Raw genomic sequence first — 17454 nt, forward strand, 5'->3', positions numbered from 1 at the left:
ATGAATGAGAGAAATGCATGGTTTTCTGTATCTTATATTTTCTCTCAATCCTTTTAATGAAATGCGCTTTTCTCAAATCGCATTTCATTCCCCTGCTTATGGAGGTGTCATGCATGCCCCCACCTGCCAAGGATGCGGCATTATTAATTTCGCCACATGGACATTAAATTTCAAATTGTTGCTAGGAAGAAGAGAAGTCCTGTTACAAGGACTGCCAGACCTTGGATGGAAAAAAGACATTTGCAGATTAACAGACAGTGCTTGAAAGGACAAGACAATCCACAAAGCCAGAAGTGGTTATACCAGTTGGTCACGTGACGACCGTGCTGGCCAACTTGGGGAGTTTTGAATTGTAGAGACAGTGTTTGAACTGAGAGCCTGCAGAAAGCCGTTTGCTCCTGTACTGAGAAGATCTCCTGTCTACTCTCATCTCTTTCTCACAAGCCTCTGAATCCACTGAAGACACATGAACCCCAGGAGAGAAAAGTCTCCTACAGCGAACAAGGTTTACGAAGAATATTGGGCCCCAATGAAAAGCAAGGTCTACCTACAATCAAAGACTCTACAGTGAGCTTGAAGAACCGTAACAAAAACTCTTCAGATATTGCCTTAAACTTTTCCATTTTATTTTTCTTCTCTTTACTGTCTCTAGTTGCGTGTGGGTATTGCGTATGCATGCTAGCATGGGTGTGTCGTGTATCCATAGGTGTTAACTGAATTAGAGTTTAAGTTTAATAAATTTCAACTTTTCTTCTTTAAACCTAAGAAAGTCTGTTCGTGCTGATTTCTTTGCCTTATAATTGAAAAGCGGTGAACAAGGATTCACCAAGGGGGAGCTAAAAACACAGTGTGTTTAAAAATAAAACCGTGTTACAGTAACACCAGGTGAAGGCTGAAAGGGAACCCTGGACCTCTTTCTCACCTGGTCGTTACAGAATGAATACGGAGAAACTGTTCCAGTGGCAGCCGGGTCAGTAACAAGAGAACACAGCTTTAAGATAATTGGCAGAAGAACAATGTGAGGTGAAATTTTTTTATGCAGTGAGTTGTGATGGTCTGGGATGTACTTCTTGAAAGGGTGGTGGAAGTAGATTCAATAGGAACTTTTAAAAGGGAATTGGATAAATACTTGAAGGACAAAAACTTGCAGCTTGCAATGCCATGGGAAAGGTCAGGGGAGTGGAACTAACCAGATAGCTGTTGCTAAGAGCTGGCAACAAGCACACTAACTGTACAATGGAACATAGTTGGGTGGGCTGGGAACAACTGTTCATAACTATTGCCAAAAAAATCAATGGAACTGAAAACAGGTATTGACCAGAGATGCCGAATGGCTTCATTCTGTGCTGTATCATCTTCTGATTCTATTCTAGGCATGGGAACAAACAGAATCTTTTTTTTTTAATAAAGGGATTTTCTGTTAGTCAGGACCTACAAACAAAAGTACATTATATGTTCATACAGCACAAAGAAATAATTAAAATTCCTGCATTGTTCACGTATTGGGCTGGATTTTACAGCCCCTGCGATGTCGGAGGTCGTGGCTGGGGGAACAGGAAAATGTCTCCGGGAGAGGCCCGCCAAAGGCCTTGACGCCGGGAAGGTTTGGCCTGATATTGCCGGCGGCGGTGAGGTCTCGGGGTGGTCCCCTCCGCCCTGCTCAGCGACGAGAGGCCAATCTAAATATTAAAATTTATTAAAATAAATGAATTAGATATTTACCCCCCTCCCACCATCCGTCCCACACCGATATTATAGCTGGTGGCTGGAATTCCCACACCTTCAGATCTCCATTTGGAGATCCAATGCGGGACACTGGTGGGGAGCGGGGAGCGGGGAGCAGGTAGCATTTCAGTGTGGGGGTGGAGTGGGGCCAAACTAATATGATCAGTGGTGAGGATGGTGGGAAAGGTTAAATATAAAAGTTTGTGAACTTTGGCAGGGGGAGGGAAGGTCAGGTACACAAAGTATTTTAGGGGGGGTGGGGAGAGGGCACGGAATTAAGTGTTTGTTTTTTGGGTGGGAAAGGGGCTAGAAACATTAATCTAATTTTTTAAAATAAAGTTTAATCCGATTTGTTTCTTTAAAATTTATCTAGGCCTCGAGGCCCTTTGAAAATGGCATTGGCGACTTTGCGGTTGCGCTGGACACCATTGCCAGGGACGGATTGCCTGCCGTCTCCATGTCATCGGAGTGGGGGGCGGGGGGGGGTCCGTCCCAGCCATTTAAATGAGCCACAGCATTTAATTTCACAGTGCCTCCGCGACGAGCAGTCCGCACTTTTATGGCCACCTCTGATCTCGGTGGCAGCGATGTTAAATTCAGCCCATTGAGTGGATGTAGAGCATGCCTGATGTTATTGCTTTAATTCAGTTCTTTCTACCATGACCTAACTTATTTACATTGACACTTCTATTTTATTTTAAAGAAAAGATATGCTACACTAACTTGAAATATTTCTTTGCACAAATTATCTGTTTCTATATTTTTCCACAGTTGATGCACGATTTGGTCACTCAGAAAAGACCCAAGTCACAGGTATTTGTTTATTCCAAAGGATAATACTCCTTTATTTACCAGAAAGTGATTTTTCATACCCCATCTTGTTTTGTGAAGTAAAATACTGTATTTGCCTATTTTTCTTTTTCAGTGTGAAATTGCTGTTTCTCCTCAATCCCTGATTCACCAATGCCACATAGTGACTGGTTGAGAGGGCATGTGGGAATCCTGCTGAAAGACCTATGTCAATGTTGTTTTGAGCTGGTTATTTCAATTAATCTGAGAGTGGCTCTTCTTCCAGTTGCCCCCCTCTCAGGTGGAGGGCACTTTGCCTCTCCTCAGACCACACCGAGTGCAGATGAGGCTGGGAATTTAGTGGAGCAGAGGACAAACTGAAGTTGCATTGATGTGATACCAAAGTTGTTACTATAAGTAGCACCACCAAGCTGTATGAGTTAAAATATGTTTGATATTTGATAATTCTAGCTAGGTAAATAATCCCAGTAACTTTGTATTATTAAATTTGAAACTATTTTAGAGGTAAAAATACTTTGTTTAAAACTTTATAGGTTTAGCGTCTCTCACCTTTAACTTATCACATGAAGAAATATTTTATGCCAGAGAATGTAATCACTTTTTGACTGGAATCATCCTGGACTCATATACTTTGAAGGATCCTCAACAAATAACATGGGAAATTCTGCAGCTAGTAAACATTCTTTGGGTATGATGTATTAGTATTATTTCAGCAATATGAGTGAGTTCTTTTTATGTTTTTGCTTTAAATTTAAAATTGATCAGTCAAGAAGTGAAGATAATCGAGTGAGAGAGAATATTATGCAAGTGTCAACTACATTTAAAAAATAATCTACAAGTCATCAAGGGGCGGAGGGGGTAAAATTTACAATGAAAAGCTTTTGATAAGAGTGGAAAGGGAGTAACTGTTTCCATTAGCAGGAAGCCAGTAACCAGAGGACACAGATATAAGATAATTGGCAAAAGAACTAGAGGGGGGAATGAGAATTTGTTTTACGTAGCGAATTGTGATGATCTGGAATGCACTGCCTGAAAAAGTAGCGGTAGCAGATTCACTATTAACTTTCAAAAGGGAACTGGATATATACTTGAAATGTTAAAAATGCAAAGCTATGGGGAAAGAGCAGCAGAGTGAGATTAATTGGATAGCTGTTTTCAAAGGGCAAGATGGCCTCCTTCTCTGCTGTAGGAATCTATGAAAGGGTCTCCCTTTCAATCATACAAACACATATAAAATATATACATATACAGACACATGCACATAAATAATGAATGACCTGGCTATCTTAAAACTAGGTAAAGAAAGGCATTAAATGTCCCTGCTCAACCATCTCACCCCTCCCTCCCTACCCAGACTACTCTCAATCATACAATCTGACCTTGAGACATAGGGCTTGAAATCGGATAGCCCCATTTTTTTGGGTGTGGGTTTCGCAATTTATGACCTGCCCATGCCTGTTCAGATGAGATAGGCAACATATAAATTTAGTGTACACACTTCATCTGAATGATTGTAATGTCTGCCCAGGTGACTCTTGCACGGCTTTCCTCTCCTAAACACTGCCTGGAGCCACTGTGCTTCGCAGGTGGGCTAGGCACAGTGTTAGCGAACCATGTGGTCTAGCTCGCCTTCACTTCTTAAAGGTAGTTTCCTTAAGAGAAGCTGCACTGTTCAAATGAAGACAGCTGGTCAATTAACTGGATGACTGCAGGAAGCAGAATGGCACAGCACACAAAAGAGCATGCTCCCAGGTTTAGCACCACCACCGTGGAGGCTCTGGTGACTGAGGTGGAGTCCAGGAGGGAGGCCATATTTTCCCGAGTCGGCAGGAAGCCCTAATGCACAAGCCTGAGAAGGGAGTGGGAGCAGGTTGCCAGCGAGGTCAATGGCTAGAGTCTGGCGCCAAGGACGTGGAGCAGTGCCAGAAAAGGTACAATGATCTCACAGAGATGGTCAAGGTGACTGAATGCAAGCTCAGATTACATATCATGCCTATCACACCAATAACCTCTCATTCTGCTCAATGCACCACACACCTATCACTCACCCAGCAGCAATCCCTGGCACTCAGAATTCATGCATAACATTCACATACTCCACCTCACCCACACACACCTTACAGTACTGTCAGGATGTACTCACCTCCCGCTGCCTCCACAGACCTTAAGCTGTTCAGCTATGGCAAGTACTTCACCAAACACAGTGCCACAAATTCAATAACTGTCCTTCTCTTGCATGAGAAGCTCGTGCACAACAGCAGGGAGAGCTGGAGGGTGCCTAAATGACTCCATCACCTGAGCCTCCTCGAGGAGACAATGTTCTGGATCATTGATCCAAAGGGGATACAGCCTGCAGCATCTGGTGTTGCAGAGGCTCTCGAAGATGATGTAAGTGACTGCCCCTTCTCAACTCTCTCCTCACCCTCATCCTGACAGGTGGCATCAAGTGGACGCTGCAGGTTGTGTCACCATAGACCTCTTACTTTTCTCCTCACCAACCCTTCCCTCACCACAACCTAGCTCTTCTGCTTGTATGCTTTCAGGTACCCAAGACCTGCCATGCTGGACAGCCTTAACAGAGGCAGGAGAAAGCAGATGGGAGGCGGTGACAAAATGTTAATGTCACTGGACTAGGTGCAGGCTAGTTCTCTGGGGACATGGGTTTGAAATCCCACCACATCAGATGGTGAAATTTGAATTCAATTAATAAATTTGGAATTAAAAAGCTAGTCTAATGGTGATCATGAAACCATTGTCGATTGTTGTAAAATCCCATCTGTTCACTAATGCCCTTTAGGGAAGAAAATCTGCCATGCTCAACCTGGTCTGGCCTACAGGTGACTCCAGATTGACAGCAATGTGTGGTTGACTCTTAAAAATGTCCTCTGAAATGGCCACTCAGTTCAAGGACAATTAGGGATGGGCAATAAATGCTTGCCTAGCCAGTGACACCCACATCCCATGAACAAATAAAAAAAAACGACATCAAACCCACCACAGTGGTGTGAAGGCAGCAGTGCTGGACCTTAAATGCTCAGCCATCGGCTCACACGCCGGCACTCCATGAACTTCAGAGGTGCGTACAGAGTTGGGATCAGTACATGGTGACTCACCATTCATGAGTGGGCTGCAGCCAGGCCAGAGAAAAGCATAGATCGTGTTTCAGATCACTGGAGGGCAAGGTCGCAGATGAGTAATGCATTTGGGGACACAGCTAAGGACGTCGATGGTGTGGCATACAGGAAAATGCTGATGACGACAGACACAATAAATTGTGGGGTATTGCAGTCTTTGATCATTATGTAGAAGCAAGGAAGGGTCTGGTTCCAACGGTGCAGAGCTATGAGCCCATCATTTCCAGTGTAGAAGTTGTGCCCAACTCCATGACAGCACTGGCTTAGCTTCTACTGCAACACAGGTGGAGTCCTCCTGATTCTCACTGCTGCCATGCACCCTCAGACGACTGCTATCATGGATGCAGATGTCAGTGCACAAAAGGGAATGCAGGTTCTGACAGCAGTCCAGAAATCTGTGCTTTTAACAGATTATAAGGACTGCTGAGGTGCCACCCCATGGGAGTGGCTGTTGACAATATCCGTGCCCCCTCTGCTAGTGCCATTGCATTGCCTGTTCGCCAGCCAACCCAGACTGCTGCCCCCCCAATGCCAAGGTGGTGCAGTCCGAAGCTGGGCCCTTAAGGTCCAGAGCTGCTTGAGGTCATCCTTCAAGGCTATCTATAGTTTACCCAGTGAAAGTCACCTGCAGGACAGGCACTAAGGGAATTATCAAGGGCGAATAATTCACTGTTGCGTGTCTGATTGGATGTGTTGCTGTAAAAGTTTTTTTAATTCGTTCGTGGAATGGGGGGTCACTGGCTAGGCCAGCGTTTATTGCTCATCTGAAATTACCCTTGAAAAACTGATGGTGAGGTGTCTTCTTAAATCACTGCAGTCCTTTTTGTGACTTTTTTTGTTGGTGGCTTTTAGTGTTGAATGTTGGCCAAGGGAGCGTTGTGATGAGGCGGGTGAAATGCACGTAAATGATGGATCCATGTTGTGATGGGGAAGTTGCTGACGTGGAAGCGGACCCTCAGAATTTGTTCATGCACAGTCTGTGCACTTACACAGGCTCCAGGATACCTCCTCCCTCCCTCCTCACAGAGCTTCTCCTCTCTGCCTCCTCTGTTCTATTTCCTGGTCACGTTGCAGAGTAGAAGGCATTGCAACAACTTCTCCCATACCTTAGTCAGGTAGTCCTTTCTCCTTGGCTGTGTTCAGAAACTGGAAAAAATCAACTGCAACTTGCGGAATGGTCCTTTAATTTTCACAGGCTCAGGTCCCATCTTGCAGCTTCATGTTTGTTGCATGCAGAGTAAACAATGAAGAGCATCACATCAGCTGATTGGGCTACCTGATGTCAGAATAGCATGCAGGGGCTGCATCTGTGAGCCCTTCTTCTCCAGCAAAGCTGTATGGTCCACGCAGAAAGTGTCCAGTGGTGTATCGCGTCCCACAGCAGTAGGTCTCTTATGCAAACAGACTTCTAGCTCATAAAACCTTATCCTATCATCTACAAGTGATCCAGAAGTTAACAGTACTAATAAATGCTCTTACAACATACAACTAAGCCAACAAGTAAAACAATGAACAACCATTTTCTTTTCTATCAAAACCTGGGTATTCAGTCAGATATGAGTGGTACATTTAAGTTAAATGTGTAGTCAGAAATCAGGATGTTGTCCTTCAATTTGGCATTAGTTGAATAGATATTTTATGTACGTAGTTGTATTGTGCCAAAATACTAAATGCATCTTCAATTGTACAATACTTTTATTCTATAGAAATATCATTTAACATTTTCAAATATATGCAAAAATGTTTATATTTCACCACAGTGAATTTGCCAGTCGATGAGCATTGTTCTGCAACCTGCTATATCACGCATAGAATAATGTAACTACGTAATTATCATTTAAGATACAACTTATAAAACCCCACTTTTTTTTGTATTTTAAGACAGAACAAATAACGCAAGAAACATTTGTGTCTAAGTTGCTAAATCTAGAGGTCTTCAAGAACCAAAAACAGTCACATGACAAGCTGGTTAAATGGTTAACGGTAAGTAATAGACATTTGTCTATTAAAATAAAAGGAAATCCAACTGTGTTTTAGAATCCTAATCTCCCTTTATATCATTAGTTTATCTCTAACATGAAGCAAATGCTGTGCAAGTCTTATATCTGTTGCAAACAATTTTAGCACAGTAGAAAAGAAAAATCAACAGATATTTAGTGAGCTCCTAACCTTGGTTGATTTGCTCTCAGCAATTCAGAACCTCACGAGGATCAAATTAGGAATGAAATTCAGGATACTGGTGAAGACATGTCAAACTATTCAGCCCTACTGGTTGGGATAGAGTGCCTGAGTGCAGTAGTAGTAGTGCTGATAGGGGTTAAATGCACCTGGAAAACTGCATCTGTGATTTAGAGTACATTATTCATTCAATAAATTATTTGAACCAGTTATTAAATTGAAAGAAGGAAGTGTGCTGGAAATACATAACAGATCCACAGCATCTGAAAAGAGAAAAGATAAATTAACATCTACTGTAGAGATTTCTGGTCAACAAAGGGTGTCCACTAAACATTAACCTGTATTTAGCAAAATACTGGTGATGCTGGAAAGCTGATAAAAAACAGAAAAAATCATGTTTGACAAACCTGTTGGAGTTTTTTGAGGATGTTACTTGCAGCATAGATAAAGGAAAACCAATGAATGTGGTGTATTTGGATTTTCAGAAGGCTTTTGATGAGGTCGCACACAGGAGGTTAGTAAACAAAATTAGAGCACATGGGATTGGGAGTAATATACTAGTATGGATTGAGAATTGGTTAACAGACAGTAGGAATAAACAGGTCATTCTCAGGATGGCAGGCTGTTACTAGTGGGGTACCGGAAGGATCAGTACTGGAGCCACAGCTGTACACAATCTATATTTGGATATGTTGGGGGGGGGGGGGGGGTCAATTGTAATATTTCCAAATTTGCTGATGACAAAATTAGATGGCAACGTAAGTTGAGGAAGATGCAAGGAGGCTTCAAGCGGGCTTGGACAGGCTAAGTGAATGCGCAAGAACATAGCAGATGGAATATAATGTGAATAAGTGTGAAGTTATCCACTTTGGTAGAAAAAACAAAGACAGAATATTTCTTAAATGGTGAGAGGTTGATGTCCAAAGGGGCCTGGGTGTCCTTGTTCATGAGTCACTAAAAGCTAGCATGCAGCTGCAGCAAGCAATTAGGAAGGCAAATTGTATATTGGCCTTCATCGCAAAGGGATTTGAGTACAGAAGTAAAGACGTCTTGCTGCAATTATATAGAACCTTGGTGAGACCACACCTGGAGTATTGTGTATAGTTTTGGTTTCCTTGTCTAAAGAAGGAAATACTTGCCATTGAGGGCATGCAACCGAGGTTCACCCGATTAATCCCTGGGACAGCAGGATTGTCTTATGAGGAGATTGAGGAAACTGGGCCTGTACTCTTGAGAGTTTTGAAGATCTTATTGAACTTTTCAAAATTCTTACAGCGCGTGACAGGGTGGATGTAGATAGGATGTTTCCCTGGCTGCTGAGTCTAGAACCAGTGGACATGATCTCAAAATAAGGAATATGCCATTTAAGACTGACATGAGGAGGAATTTCTTCACTCAAAGGGTGGTGAATCTTTGGAATTCTGTACCCCAGAAGGCTGTGGAATCTCAGTCACTCAGCATATTTAAGACAGAAATCGATAGATTTCTGGAGACAAATGACATCAAGGGATATGGAGAGAGAGCACAGGAAAGTGGCACTGAGGTAGACAATCAGCCATGATCTAACTGAATAGCCTACTCCTGTTCCTATGCTGACAATACTCATCAGGTCAATCAGCTTCTGTGGAGAGAGAAACAGAGTTCATGTTTCAGGTCAGATCACCAACCTGAAACATTAACTCTGCATTTCTCCACCAATACTGACTGACCTGCTGAGTATTTCCAGGATTTTCTATTTCTATTACCGTCTTTTCAGTTTTCTAATGATTGGCCTGCTGTAGACTTGCAGTTTTTTAATTCAGATTTCCAGCAATCTTTTTAATTTAAAAGTTTAAATTTAAACATTGGAATATTTATGTTAGCACCATCTAAATTTCCCAGTTCTTGGGATTAATCATAGAATTTTTCAGCAAAACTTTGAGATTTGTATGTGAGCATGCTGTATCCATTACTTATAAAACAGAACTGTGGACAAATGTTTGGACTTTCTCAATAGAACTAAAATGCTACTTCAGTCCAGATTTTAAGTTTAAACAGATCAGTTCACAATTTTCATGCCTGAAACATTTCTGTGAATGTTGAGAGTTTACAGATTATTACTCTAAATCCCTTGTTGAAAGAAGGTACTTTATGAGTAAGAGATCCATTGGATAAAGAAAGGGTACTTAGTAACTGTAGTGCACATGGATTTTCAGAAGGTGTCTGATAAAAATTTAGGCACATATTGTAAGAACACAAGGATGGAAAGTTGGATGACAGATAGGAAACCGAGTTAGTTAATGGATGTTGCTCACATTGGACACGGATTGGAAATGTTGAACTCCAGGGATTAGTGGTGGGTCCATCTTGATTTGGACTTGGGAATATGGAGCACAGTATCAAAATGTGCTGATGACATAAAACTAGGTGGTTTGGCAAACAGGGGAGGCAGAAAAAAATGCTTTGAGGATATATAGGTTAGTGGATTGGACAGAAAAAAGATTTTTGAAATTATGAAGGGTTTTGAATGGGAAAAAAATCTATTTTCTCTAGTTGGAGTTGGTAACAAGGGTGCATCAATTTAAAATAATCATTAAGGTGGCAAAGAGATAGATCAGGAGAATTTCCTTACTCAGTTGGAGTATGGAATGCTTTACTATAGGGAGTAGTTGAGGCAGAGACTATTGCCTCTTTTAAGGAAAAAATAGCAGAGGAAGATGCCGGGTGGAGAGCACCACAGATTACTCTAGCACTCCAATTCTGTTCTGTAAACTTCTGTAGTTTTACAAGGTTTTTCCTACAGTCCCAGGAAAAAAATATTATAGCTGTGAATAAAGTCTGTGAACATCTTAGTGTTTATTTACTGTAAAATCTTCAGTCTCAAATATGAAATATTTAACAGCCAATAGGTATAGTATAAATCTATTTATTGGTCATGTGTGACCTCCATTTAATCATTTCAGGCATATTACAATAGTATGAAAACTAACATTTATTACCTTAACCTGCTTTATTTTTGTTTCATTACCAAATACTGTGGCATGTACTTTGAAAAAGGGTACAAAATAATTAATCTGCCAGGTTTGAATTTTTAAAATTTAAATGTTACATAAACATTGCATGTGTTTGTGTTTTTCCAGTTGACACTACCATTTGCTCGGAAGTATAGCCACTGCATGGAGCTATTGCTGAAGAAAGGATATTATAAATCTGTCTCATTTCCTGTATTAGGAAATTAATTTGAAAAAAGGTCAACAGAAATGATTATGAACCCAATTCTATTGATTTCACAGTAATAATTGTATGCAATGATTCATTGTCAATATTTTGAAACTGCATGACATATTTTAGTATAATTTGAATAATTTATTTAATGCCAGGTTTGTTTGTTTAGAAAGCTGGGCTTCCGGAGATGAAGATCTGAAAAATATTTTATGGTCAGTGCAATGATAATCATTCCAGCCCACCCGTACCTTTCTGTTTTTATCATCACTGTGAGATCACATGTAATGGAAGAAGAGCACGAAGAATAATCACTTTCTATAACAGGTTACAAAAGACAGATCCTGACCAGCTTTTCACAAGGTTGGTTTGTACAAATCAAATGTAATTTTCATTTTGGTCACATGAAATTACTTTGTCTTTTTTGTAGGATTGGTAAAATCTCATGTTAGTGTACTTATTTTTGCAGGAAAACATGTATTTTTATTTTAGCTAAATTCTAAATATATTGGTGTTTGGATCAGAGAACAGATTATTTTACTTTTAAAAATATGTGGTGACTGTTTTTCAGAGATACCAGTAGCTGTTGGAGATTGACAATTTTGGCAGTGAATGCTACCACTATGAAAACTTGATGTTAAGCTTATTGATTATTTGTAATTTATCTTAAACTTGCCACTGTTAATGAAAATCATTCAGCATGTTGGTTTGTATAATGGAAGCTTTATTATACAGTTTTATCAACTTTAATATCGTAAATTTAATGGCGGTTTTAACATGCTAAATGTTTGCTGACAACCTTGCAGACACCAGCAGCTCAATTATGACCCTGTGCCTGGGATTTGGGATGGGGATTGTGTGAAGCTTCCACTCTGCCACACCTTTTTCCTACAAGTCGGGCGCCAGGAATCTCCAAGCCGCAGGTTCCAGAATTCTGATGTCTTTTTGAGGTGCAAAAGTGGTGTAATTCCAGAGTTAAGAGTAAAGAATTTGGGCATGTCAGGAGGATGTCTAGATCTGCAACTAGAATCACACTTCTCTTTGTGGAGAAAATTGTCATGCCACTGGCGTAGTCCCAGGTGTGACTGGCAACATCTGCTTTATTAGTCAGGTTGCAGTCAAAACTATCAAAAGGAAGTTAGTGACCTGCTTACCAAGACTGCTAATTTGATCAAGTTTGATACCGGATGGAGACAAATGAAATTGCATGCTGCTGGTTAATGGCTAGGGTCCTCTTCTGCCATGTTTTCTGCCTGTTTAGAATAATCACCTTGTGCATAGTGAGCTTGTGTTACAATTATCTTTGATACCTGGGCCAGCCTGTACTATATGCCTTTTCTGAACCCAATCTATACTCATGAAGAGCAACATACACAGAGTGATGGCCAGTGGCCCCCTCAGCCAGAGCTTCATCATGGTTCCCTATATGACAGATAGAGTTCAAATTTAACTTAAGTACATAATGAAATAAGCAGTGAAACATGCAGCGACTAGCATTCTACCCTTTAAGGGACAGGGGCTAAAATGGCTGAATGGGACAACTGTCCCAGACCCATTTTTTTCTTAAACAGGAGCTGAGCTCTACAGGGGTTGTTCAGGTGCTGAAGCCATATTGTGAGACCATGCCTCTCTGATGAGCCCAGTGCCTGCCTGGTATGCAGAATCTCACTGGCATAAATGCTTTCACTTGCAGTATGGGTAATGGCTGCACAGCAAACAGCAGCACCTGACAATATTGGTTTTGAATTAGAGCATTATCAGCTCTCATAGTTAACTAAAATGTACAACCTTTCCTAAAACTAAAAGTCAAATATTTCACACTTCAAACTGTATAAGCATGAAGAAACAATCTATTTTACAATGTTATTGCTTTGTTTATTTGTATTTGCGACACTTCATATAAGTTTGAAAAATTTTATCAAATGAAATATTGAATAAAGTTCAAACAATTAGAAACAAAGCTGTTCATGTTTATTAAATACTGAAAAAGCCAAAGTGTAGGAGTACATTAAAGTCAACAAAATGGCATGACAGCAATGTAAATTTTTATCTCAGTAAATTAGATCAATGTTATTTTCTCAGATTAATGGAAGTAATTACCAATGGCACTTCAGTGATTTCCCTGTTTTGCTGGTAATTAGTATAGGAAAAGAGGGTTGTATTTTCTTTCTTTTTCCCCTCAAAAACTCAGCACCACTTGTGCTGCAGTACATTATTTACAGATTTTACAGAAAAAAATTAGTGAGATAAATGCACAACATTAAACTATTGAACAAGAGCTGCAAAACTCCTCTGTCTTCAGTACCTCGTTAGTCTCACTATTTCATTTTATTATTAATGCTGCTCATTAGGCTACTCTAAATCTTTCAGCCAGTGTGACAAATAAGATATTTTAATTTGTAAAAGCAACTCTTATTCAACAAATATAATTGTTTAATTTTTCCAACTAAGAGTTATCTACATACACCTTATGCAAGACACTAGAAATAGCTAACAATCAGTACCTAAGTAAATAAGAACTTTGATCAAACAGACCAAAAAAACACAAAATTTGCACAGAAATGTTAAATATTTACAGTATTTGCCTAATTGCTCAGTTTGGGTAACACATGTTATCGACCTATTAGCCAAAATGAAGGTCATGTAATTTGCCGAATATGTGAACTGCTGCAAAAATAAAATTGAAAGTCCAATGGTCAAGGTCTCTAGTGCACACACACTTCCAAGTTACCAGAATGAAGTCACTGCACAAAAATTATAACTGTTTCTATGGAGTACCAAATTACATTCCATTTTGGGGTGGTGTATAAAGTACAAGGACAGCCGCTTGTTCCGCTCTTCACCAGTTAAGGGGTTACGTTTGTTTTCCAGTAATACATGGAATACGACAGATGTGTGTCAAACCTAATAGAAAAGCACATGTTAAAACGATGCAGCAAATTTCATATACTTAAAAATTAGAAGAACTAGATTTATTGAAACAAACATTTTTGTGAATTTTGTGCTCAAAGTGAGAAATATTACTGCTAGGTGAAAAATGGTAACTTTGTTTCCAATTGCGAGTAAACATCTTATTAGTTCTTTAAGTGAAGGATATAACTCCAACTACTCTGCCCAAATGTGCCGTAAGCCCTATCTCAGAAGAGCTCCACTGTTGCGCCAGTGTGACATTCTCATTTCCTATACAAGTCATCCTGTAACCAATTTAGCAGTCAATTTTGCACTGGCTTGTACTGTGGAAAATCACTCAGTAGGAACTGAACTGAGACTGACAATCATTGCAATTAAGACCCTTATTAATTTTTACAGAATGGAAACTTCCACACCTTCAATTCTGAATTGGATTCAACCCTAAGCTCATTTATCTGATCAATTTTAGATGCTGTAAACAAATCCAGCACTTAAAATTCTGCTTGAAATATGCAGGAAAACTCTAACTTGCTGCTGCACAGACAAAAACTAAGAGATAAAAAAAAAACAATTTTAGAAGCAGGCCCGCATTTTAATTTTAATCTTAACCCCTTCCTGGTCACCACTGGATTTAAAAATGTTGCTTGGTTCAGATATTAAAGGAAGAGAACTTCTCCCATCTTGCTATTGTATACTCAGACATGCTGACTCTCACATATTTATGGGAGACGCGATTTCTAAATAAAATTAAGCCTCACTCACGACAGAACTCCTGGCTGCTGCATCTTGTTCCTCCCCCAGATGGATCATATGACCACATACAAACTAGCAGTGCCAGCTGAAGGTCTCCACTCCACTAACAGGGCTTGAAGCAGCTTGCATGTAATGTATAACATCTATAATTATTGTCTTGAATAACAAGTAGACATCCGTAATTGCCAATTACTAAAGTCAGTACTGATTAAACTAAATTTGAATTCAACAATTTATCTTCATGCATTTTATTTCTATTTTCTCTTGGCGTAAGACAAGTGAACATTATCTCACACTGCCCATCCTCACTGTGCCTTCTGTCTTCTGCTGCCTCTGTTGCCCAAGTGTCAGTTGCCACATCATAGTGCTGCAAGTTCAGAGGTAATGCTGGCATTGGCCATGTATTTCCCTTTTCCTATTTTAGATTCAATTTTGGGGTCTTAAATCTGCTCAGGCAGCAGAGTTTTTGAAGTGCAAGAGCCAGAAAGCTGGTTTTTGCAATGTGTTAGGCATTTGCTATTTACCTTTCAAGCTTGAGCTTTAATCCAGCCTACTAATGTTCTTGGGGGCTCTTGCTGCCTCAGTTTCTGGTAGAGCTGGACTCACATTGCAGGATTGGCATTAATTGGCAACTTAACGCCGTTGGCTCACCTAAGTACAGTATTTGACAGGCCAACACAGACCTGCAGCAGACTTGATGGGGAGTGGGCAGACCTGGCATTTGGTATCAGGCAGCGCTGAAGCTGAACTCTCAGCTCACAGCTACCAGTTCCGGCATGCTCAGCAGAGTTGGGAATCCTCTTGGCTCAGCTTGGTCCCCTCAGTCCACCGCAGCAACAAATTCCATGGCGCAGCAACGATCAGCCAAAAAATGGCCTGGAAGTTGCTGAGAGGGTGGCCACTGAGAAGGACCTGCCAGAGGATGCTTCCTGGAAGAAGTTCCAGCAGATCATGTTTACCCACTAAATTCAGCGTGCTTGCCTTCCTGGTAGAGGCTCTTGGGGAAGTGCCAGGAAGGGGAGGAGGACAGTGGCGGTGGGGTGGGGAGAGAAGGGTTGGTTGATTGTAGCCAACAGGAGTGCCATGGAGCTCTCATGGCTCCAACTAAACTTTAAAAATAAATCAACAAATTTACCTACTTTTCGATGGTGCCTGCTCGTGAGACCACATCCACATCTGGAAAATCTGAGCGTAGCAGATGATGTCTGATGTCTGGGCATCCCCTCATTAGTTCATGTAAGGGGCCAAATGCCCATCTTAAGACACCTGAAAAATGGCCTGAAATTCTTCAGGCATCCTTAGGATGCAGGGTATTGGTCCCTGACTAGGTCTTGTTCTACTCAAACAAGCACAGTGAGATCCAGCTTATATCCACCTCCCAGATCATTACAGTGACAACTGCAACAGGGAACAGCTTACACAGCTATTCAAAGCTAACTTGAACTTGAATCAGTTGTGGAAGCTGAACCAGAATTGATGTGAAGCCACATGTGGTCCTGGGATATAGTCACCTTTTGACTTTCTTTCCCTTTTAATACAACGGTACAAAAGGACACAAAATTGTTGCTCTCACCCCCAAGAATTGTTGCTTAAATAGGACATGATTTGTGATGGCTCAGATCCACTCAGAAACTGGAATTTTTGCTGTGTGAGACATGTGCAAGTAGCATTACACATGGAAAGTATAGATATGTCATAGGATGTTGCATAGAACTTACAGCACATAAACTGGTGTTTATGCTCCACACAAGCCTCCTCCCACCTTATTTCATCTAACCCTATCAAGCATTTCCTCCTATTATGGAAGCAGGTGCAATAGGAACCTTTGAAAGGGAACTGGATGAATACTTTAAGATAAAACATCTGCAGGGCTACGGGAAAACAGCAGGGGAGTGCGATGAATTGGATAGCTCTACCAAACAGCTGGCGCAGACATGATGGGCCAAATGGCCTCCTGTGCTGTATCATTCTACTGTGGTGGGAGAGTGGATCTTTCTGTAATACAAGTGGGGATAACAGGTAGGATTTAAAGAAAAATGTAAATATTTTCAGATGTTGTAATATAGTTTTTGTCAAGAGATCTGACCTGTTAAAAGTCAAAAAGCTAGTAATGAGGTTTGTAAGCCAATTGATAATCTATATTGGTTTATGTTTGAAAAAAATAGCAACTTATGATTTTATACCAAATTGCTTGATTTTTTAAGAGTTTGTCTCTTGACTTATGAGATGGTGGGGTTGGCTTGTCTGGATACAGAAGATTTTCACACCGAAAAAATAATACAACAACATACAAGATTACACTGCTTGAAGCAGTTAATATATGGATTAATTTGTTCGTGGTTGGCAGACTCCTATTTTGAAAGCTACAGGTGCTATGCTCTAGTTCTTAAAGAATCTCTGAATAGCGGTTTTCTCTGACCCATGGTCATTTCAGGCTGACACAGAATCAAGTAAGATACATAATCTAGTTGTAATGTGATACTTCAGTATTAAAATACATTAACAAACAGCTTTGCAAAGTTAGCAGTGAGGCCAAATACAGCTAACCTCTGCTACCTATGTATTTATTGAACACGTGCAAGAATTCTTTACACCAAGCTACAACTATCAATAAATTTAATGTATTGAATTATCTCACTTGTCAAGATACAGACAGACATCATAAAGGCTAAGATATGAGAAGTTGCAGTTGTACTTCTCTGTTTCATTAAATAAATCTGTGGCTCTGATTTTGGAGAAAGGT

At 40.5% G+C, this 17454-nt stretch overlaps 2 protein-coding genes across 2 annotated transcripts in view; one reads left to right on the forward strand and one right to left on the reverse strand.

The window, feature by feature from the left end:
• The window catches only part of LOC137378594 (BTB/POZ domain-containing protein KCTD19-like), a 121405-nt gene extending 108504 nt beyond the window's left edge, over positions 1-12901 (forward strand). Inside the window, exons 21-26 of the mRNA XM_068048895.1 lie at positions 2497-2538; positions 3069-3223; positions 7551-7652; positions 10967-11076; positions 11221-11411; positions 11855-12901. Of these exons, the coding sequence (XP_067904996.1) occupies positions 2497-2538; positions 3069-3223; positions 7551-7652; positions 10967-11065 (398 nt within the window). The 3' untranslated portion in view covers positions 11066-11076; positions 11221-11411; positions 11855-12901. The remainder of the gene's footprint in view (positions 1-2496; positions 2539-3068; positions 3224-7550; positions 7653-10966; positions 11077-11220; positions 11412-11854) is intronic.
• A 113-nt stretch (positions 12902-13014) lies between these two features.
• Positions 13015-17454, reverse strand: part of plekhg4 (pleckstrin homology domain containing, family G (with RhoGef domain) member 4) — a 401233-nt gene continuing 396793 nt past the window's right edge. Inside the window, exon 24 of the mRNA XM_068049566.1 lies at positions 13015-13952. The gene's annotated coding sequence lies outside the window, so the exon portion shown is untranslated. The remainder of the gene's footprint in view (positions 13953-17454) is intronic.

Source organism: Heterodontus francisci, chromosome 17 (genome assembly GCF_036365525.1).
Source record: "Heterodontus francisci isolate sHetFra1 chromosome 17, sHetFra1.hap1, whole genome shotgun sequence".
Classification (NCBI taxonomy): domain Eukaryota; kingdom Metazoa; phylum Chordata; class Chondrichthyes; order Heterodontiformes; family Heterodontidae; genus Heterodontus; species Heterodontus francisci.